Source organism: Blennius ocellaris (assembly GCF_963422515.1).
Source record: "Blennius ocellaris genome assembly, chromosome: 22".
Classification (NCBI taxonomy): Eukaryota; Metazoa; Chordata; class Actinopteri; order Blenniiformes; family Blenniidae; genus Blennius; species Blennius ocellaris.
The window spans coordinates 1,944,703-1,958,715 of NC_137671.1; the positions used below are offsets into that span (position 1 = coordinate 1,944,703).

General features: G+C 45.3%; 1 protein-coding gene and 1 long non-coding RNA gene across 2 annotated transcripts; both read left to right on the forward strand.

Annotated features, from left to right (window-relative positions):
- Nucleotides 1-2,091: 2,091 nt before the first annotated feature.
- On the forward strand, nt 2,092-3,051 carry LOC308146569. Its single transcript, XR_013937117.1, has 3 exons — nt 2,092-2,225; nt 2,696-2,788; nt 2,897-3,051. It is a non-coding gene; the product is annotated as an uncharacterized lncRNA (long non-coding RNA).
- Nucleotides 3,052-4,179: 1,128 nt separating this feature from the next.
- On the forward strand, nt 4,180-11,098 carry ldhba (lactate dehydrogenase Ba). The gene is made up of 8 exons (XM_080518236.1): nt 4,180-4,324; nt 7,497-7,633; nt 7,746-7,863; nt 7,950-8,123; nt 8,196-8,369; nt 9,108-9,225; nt 10,372-10,495; nt 10,586-11,098. Exons 2-8 carry the CDS (start codon nt 7,505-7,507, stop codon nt 10,751-10,753), a joined length of 1,005 nt encoding a protein of 334 aa, XP_080374362.1. The 5' UTR covers nt 4,180-4,324; nt 7,497-7,504; the 3' UTR covers nt 10,754-11,098.
- Nucleotides 11,099-14,013: the final 2,915 nt, after the last annotated feature.

Genomic DNA, 14,013 nt, shown 5'->3' on the forward strand with positions numbered 1-14,013 from the left:
ATAGACGTGACGCAGCATTGATAGAGTCTGGTGGAGGTGACGTAGCGTTGATAGAGGTGACGCAGCGTTGATAGAGTCTGGTGGAGGTGACGTAGCGTTGATAGAGGTGACGTAGCATTGATAGACGTGACGCAGCGTTGATAGAGGCTGGTGGAAGTGACGTAGCATTGATAGAGTCTGATGGAAGTGACGTAGCATTGATAGACGTGACGCAGCGTTGATAGAGTCTGGTGGAGGTGACGTAGCGTTGATAGACGTGACGCAGCGTTGATAGAAGCTGGTGGAAGTGACGTAGCGTTGACAGAGGCTGGTGGAGGTGACGTAGCATTGATAGACGTGACGCAGCGTTGATAGAGTCTGGTGGAGGTGACGTAGCGTTGATAGACGTGACGCAGCGTTGATAGAGTCTGGTGGAGGTGACGTAGCGTTGATAGAGGTGACGCAGCGTTGATAGAGTCTGGTGGAGGTGACGTAGCGTTGATAGACGTGACGCAGCGTTGATAGAAGCTGGTGGAGGTGACGTAGCGTTGATAGAGGCTGGTGGAGGTGACGTATAGCGTTGATGGAAAGGCTGTGTGGAAGAGATTCACGACACCACATAAGAACATAATTTGCATATGGAGTACTAATGACATTCAATAAGCACTCTTTCTCTACTGGCACTGATCAGGGCAGCCCCAGTGTACCTCCTCTCGCAGCGCCACCACGTGGCCTGGCAGGAAAACTGCAGGGCTTCAACGCTCAGGCATTTCAATTTGTTCAGCAACTGTTCTGTCACATGAGGTAGAATAGGAGGTTTTCCTCCTCTGATTCAGTGCTCTTCACCGGCTGAGTCACATTCACACATTCACACATTCACACATTCACACAGCTTTCAGAACAACAGTCGTTTCCTCCCATCAGAACCACAGCAGGAGCAGCAGGAGGACCATAATGGTAGAAATGGAGAAACACTGCACTGAGAAAAATGATTCATGGGGTTAGTTTGTAAAGCTTGAAATCAAGAGCCTTTTTTACAGAAAAAATTTAAGTTTGTTACATACACATGTTTTAATCAGTTAATAACTTCCTGTTATAAGTTTGTCAAACTGAGAATATAGAAATCTGTCTTGACTCCATAATTTAATGATTTTGAATGGACATTTCTGCTTCCACTCAGCAAGAGACAATATTTAGTTGGTGCAACTTGAATTTCTGTTAAGCATCCTTCAAAAGCTGAGTAAGACTGGACTTGCCCGCACATGTTTTAACCAAAGGCCACGCCTGCAAGAAAGTGGAGGGAAAGGAACGGACATTGCATATTTTCAATCCAATTGAATGTTACTGGGTGAGTAGTACTTTTTGCTTTCTTTAATTTGCAACACTCAATGAGTGTTTTAACATAGTGCAAGGAATAGTTTTTTTTTTACACAATCCTAAAAGCAGGTTTTCAGTTAACTGTTCATTAAGCTATTGTATGTAATGTGATACACTTTAGCTGAGTCTTTCTGTCGCTGCTGCTTAAATTAGGTCTTACATTACATTTCCCTGCACAGCTAAGAGATTATATGTGTCATTTTCTCCCAATTTAAACACAAGGATGATGTGGGTTAATGTTTAAGCTTTGTACATAGGTTAATTTTATTTTGTTCAGTGTTTTTAACCCCAGTTTATTGATCGTTTTTTGTCCAAGACCAACTTAAAAACGTGGGCTGGAGAGCTGATACGACAACGTTGCTGAGAGGAAGAGGCCTAAAAAAGTAAGTCTATTATCACTTTACTTAACATTAAACATATGAAAATATTGGCCTGCTAATATTGCCATTGAGTGTGCACTATTTTTATTTCCTTTGGTATGTTACAACATTAATGAGAAGGCTTTTTGGGTTGTTTTTTTTAGGCCCCGTTGTATAAAGTTTGAGAGGTTGGCTGCTAGTTGTTGTTAATGACTTCAAAGTCCGATGGCCTGCTCTTTTTGACGCAGCTCAGGTAAATATTTGATCATTAAATGGTTTGCAGTATGTACTATGTTGATGGAAATTTCCTGCATTTTAAAAAATTGTCCCTGTTGTTTGTCTTTACACTCACAGATAAACCAAGAGTTCAGAAGAATCACAACTCTCAATCTGGAGACAACATTCATGGCAAAACTGGACCAGTACATCCCAAAGATAATGTCCTTGCTGTCAGCAAGAGGAGGAGCTGCAAAGATGAGTATTCAGTGCATAAAGAACCTGCTGCTTGAGGTATGAATAAACCTTGTCTTACAGTATACGTGGTTCCAGTATCACCGCAAAGGTGGTCAGAAATAGAATTTCAAATAACTGCTTACATTGCTGATTGTCTCCTTTATGCGTTAAAGTCAACTGTTCTGAGTCCAAATACTTACAAGGACAAATATCAGATCAGGTGTTTTTTATGGCTTAGTTATTTGCTCCCAATTGGACAGGGAAAAAATCTTCAGTTAGTACATAACTATAAATGCTTAAGCAGAGCACAACTTAATTGTAAAATGATTTTTCTGTTGTTTCATTATTGCAATCTTTAAAATGATAAATTTAACATACACAATTGAGATCGGTAATTGGTATAGGCCAGGCATTGGAAACATCATCCTTCACTCTCTTTCCTAGTGATGTTATTACAAAAAGCTCATCTTCATTGAGGTTAAATTAAAAAACATTATAAAACACTTTTTTATTTTTCTTATTCACAGGATGATTCTGAGGAAAGAAGGAGAGAGATGGCTATCCGTGGCTTAGTGGTGTATCTCAGAGAAAAGGAGGAAGATCTCTTTAAAGATCAGTTGGTAGGTAAATGGAAAACTTAATTTCATTGTATATTCTTTGTTTTACTGCTATTTTTAAATTGTATTGCGTATAAATACTAACTTTTTTTTCTTAACTACTTACGCCAGGATGGTGGAGGAGATGAAACGGATAAAGTGATGAAGATTGTCGTTACCAGAGGTGCCACAACATCTGATCCAGCCAATGCAAAGATTGTGCTTGAGGGAACAACAGTCCTTGAAGACCTGGACTACCCAGAGCATGTGCCATGCTAATGGGGCTAATCTACGCTCTCAACCTCAGCTACCCAAAAGAACTGAAAAACACTTTGGAAGTATTTCAAAAGATACTCCTTGAGCTGGATAGTCTGAAAGCCAGTCCGAAAGTACTGTCTCTCAAAAATAGACTGCTTTTTGTGATGTTCTACTGTTTTAACCTATTGAGATGTCGTCAATCGCTGCCCTTACCTTAATAACAGGGGTAGGCTAACCAGAAGCAGATCAGAAAATGTGATGCAGTTTGAGTGTTTTATAGTTGTGTTTATTACAGTATTACATTTCAATTTTTTTGGTTTTGATATGAATCAGATATGTAGCAAGTTACTTGGAAGAAAAGCTTTGACATTCAAGAATAGATGAAGAAATTTGATGTGCCTTACCGATACTGACAACAAAAAAATATATACATTTTATTTTCTACTCTGTTGTTGTGGAATGGAGTACTGCATTCAGTTCAGGGGATGAGTAATCCAAAATCCACAGTAATAATTACAACATGTTAATCTTGTTTTACATTGTTCAAGGGCAATAACCTGGTAAAAGCCTTCAGATGTGAAGCTTCACACTCATTTGGGTGTGGTTATTTTTTGATTTTTGTTTAATTATTGCTAGAAGTGGGCATGTTTTTTTGTTCAAAATGAGGAAAATCATTCATTGTTTCAAAACATTTGTTAATACTAGTTTTCTAATAAACATTTTGCTCAATGAAGAGGACTTTCAACGTGTAATTTATTTTAACTTATGTACATTAGGTTACTAGAACTAAAAAAAAGGGATAACATACAGACTTTTATAAGCTGAATCAAGGCAAAATAAATGAGTTGGATGAACCTAAATAGACTTAATTGACGACTTAAAAACGCCAAAATGTTTTAATCAGAATTCAGTTGGTTTAACTTATTTAACCTTGTTGAGGACAAGAAATGTCATGTTGGTTGTACTAGACTACCTCTTGTGGGATTAACTCAATAATGAGTTGAGTTGAGAGTACTTAAAAAAATCTATGCAAATTGTTACCTTAATTTTATTAAGTTTAGCCAATGTATTATTTTTTAGAGTGTGGGATTGATGATTGTTGACTGAAGGAAGGTGTGACACGACCCGGAGGAGGAGGAGTGACCGCCTGCCTGGCCCCTCGTCCTGCCCCTCCTCCTCCTCCTCTTCCTCCTCTTCTTCCTCCTCCTCCTCCTCCTCCTGTTCTTCATCTCTCCTGCTCTCCGGACGCAGCACCGACCTCCTCCTGCTCCACATAGCGGATAATCAGCTCCAGTCAAGCCGGTGAGTGTGCTCCTGCTGCCCCATGGCTCCCTCGGTTCTTTCCCCCCCCCGGTTATCTCCTCCTTTCTCCCCCCGGCCCCCCCGCTGCGCCGCCCCGCGCTGCGTGCAGAGCGGCTGCGCTGCAATGGATGCTCGGTGCTCGGTGCTCGGTGGACCGGGATGCAGGAGCCTTTCTCGGCTCTCATCCCTCCAGGACGAGCCGCTCGGTGCGTCAGATCTGCGGCTTTTCGGGCTTCGCCTCGTTAAAACGCGTGGAGGTGGAGGTTCAGAACCACATGAGCTCCGTTATTGTTTTTGGCGTCGGCTCGTTTTCCAAAAGGTAAAAAAACAAAAAAACAAAACGCAACCCTCCGGGAGAACCTCCACTCCTCCCCCCTCACCATTAATGTGATTTATTTTAGTTGTTTTAGTGGTTTAAATGAGCATTTTGACGGCTGAAGGACAAAGGGACTGTTGCATAACTGATACGGGCCTGATCCCCCCCCCCCCCCCCCCCCCCCCCCTTTATAGAGACCCCCTCCGCCCCTGGTCACTCTCACACACACATCTGTCGCCCCCCCCCCCCCCCCCCCCCCAACCAACCCTGTGACCCCTCTGACCTTGAAGGATCTGATATGTGCAGCAGGTGTGTTGACTGTGGGGGGGGGGGGGTGGAGGGCAGGTGGTGCCCCCCAGCCAAGGTCAGTCCTCTAACCCCCCCCCCCCCCCCCCCCTCTATGAGACCTGGTGTTTTTTGGGACACTGTGATTAAATAGGACGACAAGACGAGTCCTAATTGGACCGTGGTCCTGGTGTCCTGCTGGTGAAGTGGTTTATTGAGGTTGGATGTTGGCGGCGGCGGCGGCGTCGTGGTGGTGGAGATGCTCCTCAGCAGCAGGTGACCAACAGTTTACAAATCCCCCACAGCCGTTGAAGGCGAATAAACGAGTTGATCGAGATCAATCTCGTCTTCCACTTCAGCTTAAAACCCTTTTTTTTTTCACTCCCCATATTTAAAAACTTTCCATGAACAGCTGCCAGGCCTGTAGGTGGCGCTGTAACAGGACTGACGTTCCTCTGTGGGCCGGAACATTCCGGGGTGGGGTGAGGGGGGGGCTGTCCTGATAAGTGTCCCAAGTGCAGGTTGTTTCCAGGCAACTGTGTCCCAAGGCCCCTGATCAAACTCCAGGAATCCCTGATCCCAGATCAGCTGCACCGCGAAGCTCCAAACCGCACGTGTTGCTGGTTTCCTCCGGTGGGAATCAGGGGGATGAATGTTGGGTGTTGTGGGCCGTCAGACAGTCGAACCACAGTTCACACCGGTTTGTTCCAGTTTCCACTTCCCTCAGTGTGTGTGTGTGTGGGGGAAGGGGGGAGTGGGGAAGGGGGGGGGGGCGACGGTCTGGCCTACAACTCGCACCACAAACATTCCTGCACGTGAACCAGTCAGGTGGAGAACTTCCTATCCCTGCTCTTTAATTCAACCTAAACCTGGCGACGCTACAAAATCAATGAAAGAAGCCTCTTCCTCTCCCTCCCCCTCTTCTTCCTCCCCCTCTTCTTCCTCCCCCTCTTCTTCCTCAAGCCCAGCGGCCGCCGGTCGCACAGAGTTCAACACCCGTCATGTGACGTCGCGGATAATTACAAGAGAAAGTTAGTTTTTTTTTTTTAAAAGACTTGAAAGTCACAAGTTGTGGTAATGCGGCGCAGCAGGGAATCTAACCGCAGACCTCCAGCGTGTCGGGGGTTAACACAACATTAATCATCTCCTCAGATGTGGTGTGGTTCTCTGGTGGTGCCCCCGCGACGGCTGACGCAAACCACTACGAAATAATCAAACGGCCGGCGGAATTCTCGTAAACACTCAAGAACCGCAAACTTTAGTGTTTCGAAATTGTTCGTGATCCAAAAGTAACGTCTTTCTTTTTGAAGAGCGACGACCAAGAGCGTTTTGTTCCAGCGAGGAAAGGTTGAAGATGTAAATATTGACATGACGAACAGTTCAATTGAAGTTTAAAGGCTCTGAACTGAAGAAAGTGTCTGAGATGATCGACTGTTGTTCTGTCTTCATTATTATTATTATTATTAATCCCAGTTTTAAGATTTTCTGGATGAAAGCTGGTTGATCTGAGCCTTTATTGACGGTCTGATCGTATCTATTGATCCGGTTCGTTCACCTCCAGAACGATAAATAGACAACGACTCCCCTGGACCTACTTATTGACACTTTAAAGGACCGCAAAACGACACTTGTCTGAAAATGAGTGAAGAAAATACAAATGAAGTACTTTTAGTTGAGATTTATTGAGCTGATCAGAGGACTTGAAATGAGTTCCAAGGTATTATGATTGATGAACGTTTGACATGGAAATCACATATTAATAATGTCAAAGTAAAGGTATCCTAAATAATAGCTGTGTTGCATAGCGTCAAAGATTCTCTAAATAAGATGCTTTGTTTTTGTTGTACAACTCATTGATTGTTCCATATCTGACCTGTTGTATTGAAGTGTGGGGAAACGCCTGTAAAACACATTAATCCAATTTTTCTTCTACAGAAAAGAGCGATTAGAGTCGCTAGTGGAAGTGGTTCCAGAGACCATACTGATCCTTTATTTAGACGACTACAAACACTGAAATGTAAAGATTTAGTGGAGTAGAACCTTCTAAAAACCAGGTTTAAAGCTCGTCTGGAAATTTTACCGAACAAATTGCAAAAGAAAAAGTAGATATGAACTGAAAGGAACTGAGGTTTTTTACAAAACCCAGGTTTCAATCGGCCGTAATGGAAAAATGCATCTCAGTGGAAGGAGTCGGTCTTGATTGTAAAATTAAAACTTCTACATCCATTGATGTGTTTCAGAAACGTGTTAAATTATCAATGTTACAGAAATACGACACTGCGGAGCAGCAGATCAACCTTATTGATTTATTTTGTGTTTGATGTTTTGGAAAAAGACGCTGCATGTGACAGATAAAATAAACTGAACTGTTTTACTTCTTTCTGCTCTTTTTCATTCATATGCAATGCTGCTGTTGCATCGTTTTAAATGAATGAAATAAATAATAAAATGAGATCAGATCACACCGGTGGATTTCTCCACTCTGATATGAAAAAAGACCTTCTGACCTCGAACGTCCATGTCCAGTTTGATCATCAGGCGTCCCCCCGTGTCTCCTCTGTCTCCCTGCAGCTGCCGTCATGTCTTCAGTCCTGCAGAAGCTGATCAGTCCCCTGGCCGGGACCCCCGCCGAGCCCCCCAGGAACAAGGTGACGGTGGTGGGGGTGGGCCAGGTGGGCATGGCCTGCGCCGTCAGCATCCTGCTGCGGGTGAGACTCCCGACTCCCGACTCGTCCCCGTGGCGTCCGGCTTTAATGGACGCAACTGTGTGTGTGTGTGTGTTGGGTGAGACGCTCACGCTGCCGTCGTTCCTCTGAGCAGGACCTGTGTGACGAGCTGGCCCTGGTGGACGTGATGGAGGACCGGCTGAAAGGGGAGATGATGGACCTGCAGCACGGCAGCCTCTTCCTCAAGACCTCCAAGATCGTCGCCGACAAAGGTGGAGCGCGGCGGGGGTGAAGGTCTGCTCAGCCTGGGGGAACCATGCTAACCCTAACCACCCCCCCCCCCTCCCCCCCCCTCCAGACTACGCAGTGACGGCGAACTCCCGCCTGGTGGTCGTCACAGCAGGAGTCCGTCAGCAGGAGGGGGAGAGTCGCCTCAACCTGGTTCAGAGGAACGTCAACGTCTTCAAGTCCATCATCCCCCAGATCATCAAGCACAGTCCCAACTGCACCCTCATCGTGGTGTCCAACCCCGGTAACACACACACACACACACACACACACACCTTGTCCCCTGACCTCTGACCCCCTGGACTCCTGTCTCCAGTGGACGTTCTGACCTACGTGACCTGGAAGCTGAGCGGTCTGCCGAAGCACCGCGTCATCGGCAGCGGCACCAACCTGGACTCGGCCCGGTTCCGCTACCTGATGGCGGAGCGCCTGGGGATCCACGCCTCCTCCTTCAACGGCTGGGTGCTGGGCGAGCACGGCGACACCAGCGGTGGGTTCTCCGCCACAGAACCATCCAAGGCTCAGTGAAAATGCAACTTTTTGAAAACTGCTTCCAGTGTGGAACTTTTTGAAAACACTCCAGGTCCCAGTTGTTCTGCACATGCTCAGTAGAGCCAATCAGAACAATGTTTCCTTCAGAGTGTCATGACTCTGTCCATATTCTCCTGGGGTTGGTACTTTTTTTATTTTGCAATCCAACTTGGTACTTTTATTTTGACAGTCTGTGGTAACAATCCAATTTGGATTGTTGTTATGGTTAACTGTCAAAATAAAAGTACCAACTTCGTACCTTTATTTTGATCGCTCTGGATACAGTCGTTTTTGTTTTTTTAACTTTATTTTTTTATTATACAGTCGGTTTTAATTGGTCGCTCTGGATACAGTCGGGTTTTTTTTTTTTTTTTTTTACTTTGTATAATTAAAAAATAAAAATAAAGTAAAAAAAAAAAAAAGACTATCCAGAGCGACCAATTAAAACCGACTGTATAATTAAAAAAATAAAAATAGTCGGTTTTAATTGGTCGCTCTGGATACAATCTTTTTTTTAATTTTTTTTTTTTTTATTATACAGTCTGTTTTAATTAGTCACTCTGGATAGTCTTTTTTTTGTTTTTTATTTTTTAATTATACAGTCGGTTTTAATTGGTCGCTCTGGATACAGTCGGTTTGATTGATCTCTCTCTCTCTCTCTCTCTCTCTCTCTCTCTCTCTCTCTCTCTGGACTCAGTTCCCGTCTGGAGCGGCGCCAACGTGGCCGGAGTGAACCTGCAGAAGTTGAACCCGGACATCGGTACCGACACTGACAAGGAGCAGTGGAAGGCTACACACAAGGCTGTGGTGGACAGGTACACACACACACACACTGAAATTAGTTTTAGTTTCAGGTATTTAATTTCAACATTTTAAATCCGTTCTGTTTTTCCTAATTAGAGGAAGCGTTTCCACATCACATGAAACTTCCACACAAATCTGAGATGTTGCATAATGGCACCGTTTTTATCTCCTTCTTTTAACAATCCTTATATAATGTGTTCGCCCTGCAGTCCTCTACGGCTCCAGATGTTTCTCTCTGCTTCAAACTGTATTTATAGCTTTTCTTTGCTGTTCCACACATGTTTACACAAAATGATGATTAATTGGGCCCCAAGTATTAACGCGACCATTCTTCTATATATATAAATATACTAATAATAACACATCTAACTCATAGAGCCTTGTTGAAACAAAATGAAAGAAGTGGAATGAGAAGTTTATGAGAAAGTCGGAAATCATAGTCAGCAAACTGACGGCGACGCGCGTCGCCTTCGAGGCGTCTCTCTGACCCCGACGACCTTCGGGGGCGTCTCTCTGACCAGAACCAGAAACGGCTGGTGAATGTAAATCACATTTACAGTAAAACCTAGAAACCGTTTCAATGTGGAGACACTGGAAATGTCCTCCATTCATATTATTCCACTGGGTGGAAGACGCTGCGCCTTCTTCAAATAACCCGGAAGTAAACCAAACCACGTTAATTACGGTAAATTATTTTAATGAATTAATCGTTTCAAATCAATTAACTAAATGAACGTGTTATTTTTGCCAGTACTAATCAATTGAATGAAGTGACATTTATAAAGCACTGACCATAACAGTCATCTCAGTCGTAATTGAAATTACATGTGAAATGAAATAAACAATCCCACATGAAAACGCGAGTGCGAAGAATAATCTATATTAAAATATGAACATTTCTGAGTGTTTTGAATGGATTTGGATAAAAAAAAAGAAAAGTTTTTTAGGTTAAACGAAACTCTTGTAGCGATAAAGTTCCTTGGGTTGCAGGAATCGAACCTACCGCTTTCTCCATAAGAGTTCAGTGGTGGAGGAGTCTCACCTGTGCGACCAGAGTCGCCTTCGGGGGCGTCTCTCTGACCTTGACGGCCTTCGGGGCGTCTCTCTGACCCCGACGACCTTCGAGGCGTCTCCCTGACCTTGTGATTCCGTCTCAGTGCCTACGAGGTCATCAAGCTGAAGGGCTACACCAACTGGGCCATCGGGCTGAGCGTGGCCGACCTGACGGAGAGCATCGTGAAGAACATGAGCCGCGTGCACCCGGTCTCCACCATGGTCAAGGTCCGACACTCTCTCTCTCACACACACACACACACACACACACACACACACGCCCTCAGGCAGCGTGCTGACACTGTGTGTGTGTTGCAGGACATGTACGGGATCGGGGAGGAGGTCTTCCTGTCTCTGCCCTGCGTCCTGAACAGCAGCGGCGTGAGCAGCGTGGTCAACATGACTCTGAACGACGAGGAGGTGGGCCAGCTGAAGAAGAGCGCCGACACGCTGTGGGGCATCCAGAAGGACCTCAAGGACCTCTGAACACACACACACACACACTCACACACTCACACACACACACTCCTTTTGTAGCTCCCTCTCTGTAGACTGGCCCCACGCCGATGGAGTGGTTTTTTTCTCACTTCCCCCTCCTTTAAACGACAAGCTGATGTTACTGTTGGTGTTAGCAGACGTGTCCCGGTGTGTGTGTGTGTATGGAGCCACGTGGCTAGTTTTCAGTACGACCAGGACCAGGACCAGGACCAGGACCAGAGACTCGCTGAGAGGAGGCGTCTGCTCTGAGGAAAACGCCAAGCTGCAGCTCACATGTCGTTTAAACTGTCACAGCAACACGTCGTTCAATAAAGCTCAACCTGGTGTGAAGAACGCCGCGTCGACACGAGTCTTTGTGAAACAGTGCAGAACCTCTGGTGGAACCAGTGTGTGCTTTCTGGGCAGGTGGAATAACCAGCAGCAAAGAAACTTTAGCTTAAAGAAAGAATCTGGTGTCCCTGGGAAGACCAAGGTTTAACAGGAAGTGATTGCCACTCTGTAAGATGTACTAAAGTTTTAATTTGATAACTTAACAGTGAAACCTGAAGAGTTTCAGAGTTCTTGATGCAGAAGAGGTCGAATTTCAATTTCCCTGACTTTTCCAGGAGCACAAGAAAACCGATTTGGACTAAAGACAGAATTTATCAGAGGCGGGACCAAGTCCTCGTTTTGCTAATCGAAGTTGAGTCTCAAGTCTTTGTGCTCAAGTCCGACACATTATTTCCTCAAGTCATTAAAACAATAAACTGCTCCAGTTGGACGTTTGCTTGAGATGTCCACAGTTTTGTTGTGAGACGGAAGCTTTTAGAGGTTATTTTCACAATATTTGTCTGTCAAACACAAGCAAGTGTCACAAATGCAATAATTGAATAAGATAAAATCAAGAATTTATACATCAAGCATCCAGAAACCCCAATTTTATACAAGATTGCCTAAATTTTAATATCAATCTTTTAGCATTGGAAAAGAAAGGAGAAGAGTCATCAGATTGATCAATATTTTGATCATCGTTAAGTGTTTTTCCGTTAAAGATCAGATAAAGTCAGTTTGGACACAAGGAGAAAGGATAGGAGTTTATTTGACCTCAGTAAAAAGCGCGGTGGCGCCCCCTCCTGGGGAATTCAGCGTAAAGGTACAGGCGAGATGTGATTTTACTTTAAAGTCACTTTCGTTCAAGCCCATTTCTTTCAAAGTAAAAGTTGATTTGAGATTTATTTTGTCAGAAGTGACTCGCTACAAAAATTTTATTTACACGATGGACAAACTCCGACTTCTGGACGTTTTCCAGGAGTCTCAGGAGGGACATCCTGGTCTGGGGGAGACTGGGAGGGGGGGGGGGGGGGGGGACTGGGAGGGACATCCTGGTCTGGAGGAGACTGAGATGGACTGTCCTGGTCTGGGGAAGACTGGGAGGGACGTCCTGGTCTGGGGGAGACTGATGGACCGTCCTGGTCTGGGGAAGACTGGGAGGGACGTCCTGGCCTGGGGAAGACTGGGAGGGACGTCCTGGTCTGGGGGAGACTGATGGACCGTCCTGGTCTGGGGAAGACTGGGAGGGACGTCCTGGTCTGGGAGGGACATCCTGCTCTGGGGGAGACCGGGAGGGAACGTCCTGGCCTGGTGACCCCAGACGGGCCTTCAGGCGGGGACGTCCTGGTAGAAGGGGGACAGCCTGTGGGACAGGACTGTCTTCTGGGCCCTCCTGGACACGTGGCGCTTGCCGAACCGCAGGCTCAGAGGGTTGAAGTTGAACTTGCTCCGGCGCTCGTTGCACAGCAGCTGCTCCTCGTTCTCCCTGAGGGTGAAGCACAGGTCCTCCAGAACCAGGTCCCTGGACCCCCGTCTCCTCAGCACAGACAGGACCGTCCCTGGAGGACAGACAGGGAAGGACTCCATCAGAAAACATCAGAGGACAACCTGCTCAGAAGCGTCATGGTCTGAAATCTTCTCCTCAATCAAAGTACAAAGTCTTCAGCAGTAAAGAGCATTAAAGTAGAACTTCTAGTTGTGGGACATCTTGGGTTGCCAGATCTGAGAGACAAACCAGCCAAGGACCAGAATCAAGTCCAGAACCAGAAACCACTCCTGAAGACTGACGCTTGTAATGATATTTATTCAGGGAAAACCACAGAATTAATATCGACTCAACACACAGAGACTGTATTTAAATCAAAAGACTATTTTCAGAACGCTTTTAGCTTTTGGTGAAACTGTTTTTCTCCAAGATCAGCAAAATAATAAAAACATAAATGAATTAATTAATAAACTTGCAGTGCAGGGCCACCACTTTGACAATTAGAATAGAAACAAAGTTGTGAAATTATTACACGAACAAAGTGGCACCCTGCTGTTTTGCAGCAGAATTACTACTGCGGTCGAAACAATTTGGCTTTTCAAAGTAAAGCTAATGACTTTCACTTTCTCAATCAGTCGTCAGGAAACTTTTAAAGGGAAACTTTCTACATTAATATTATTCCACTGAGTGCTATGCTGCTCTGCAGTCCAGAGACGCTGCACGTGCTTCAAAAAACCCGGAATTAAACCAAACTACGTGGTAAATTATGTTTCAAATCAATTAACTAAATGAACTCGTTATTTTTGACAGTACTAGTCAAAATACAAATCAATTGAATGAAGTGACATTTATAAAGCACTGACCATAACAGTCATCTCAGTCGTAATTGAAATTAAATGTGAAATGAAATAAACAATCCCACATGAAAAAGCGAGAGCGAAGAATAATCTCAATTTAAATATGAACATTTCTGATGTTTTTGATCTTTTGATCTTTTGATCTTTTGATCTTTTTAGGTTAAACAAAACTCTTGCAGCGATAAAGTTCCTTGGGTTGCAGGAATCGAACCAGCCGGTTTCTCGATAAGAGTTCGGTGGTGGAGGAGTCTCACCTGTGCTGTGCGTCCTCTGTGCGGATTGGAACCGCGGCGCCGCCGTCACGCCGCGCCCGTCCTCCATCAGCACACACAGCAGGAGCAGCGCCGCCAGCCTCATGTTCACAGCCTCAGGTCCACACGCTGCCGCCGCTCCGTCCCGCCGGGGCTTTTATGCCTCCGCCGGCTGACCCCCGCTGACCTGCAGCCGCGGACGGCGCCGCTGCTCTGCTAAATTGCGGCGCCGTCCGCCGCCGCCGCCGCCGATACTGGAAAAAAGGCTCGGCCCGTTCGCTCCTGTTCGCGGAAATGGCGGCGGGTCAGCGTGCGTCACGCACATAATGTTGGTAATGGTAAACG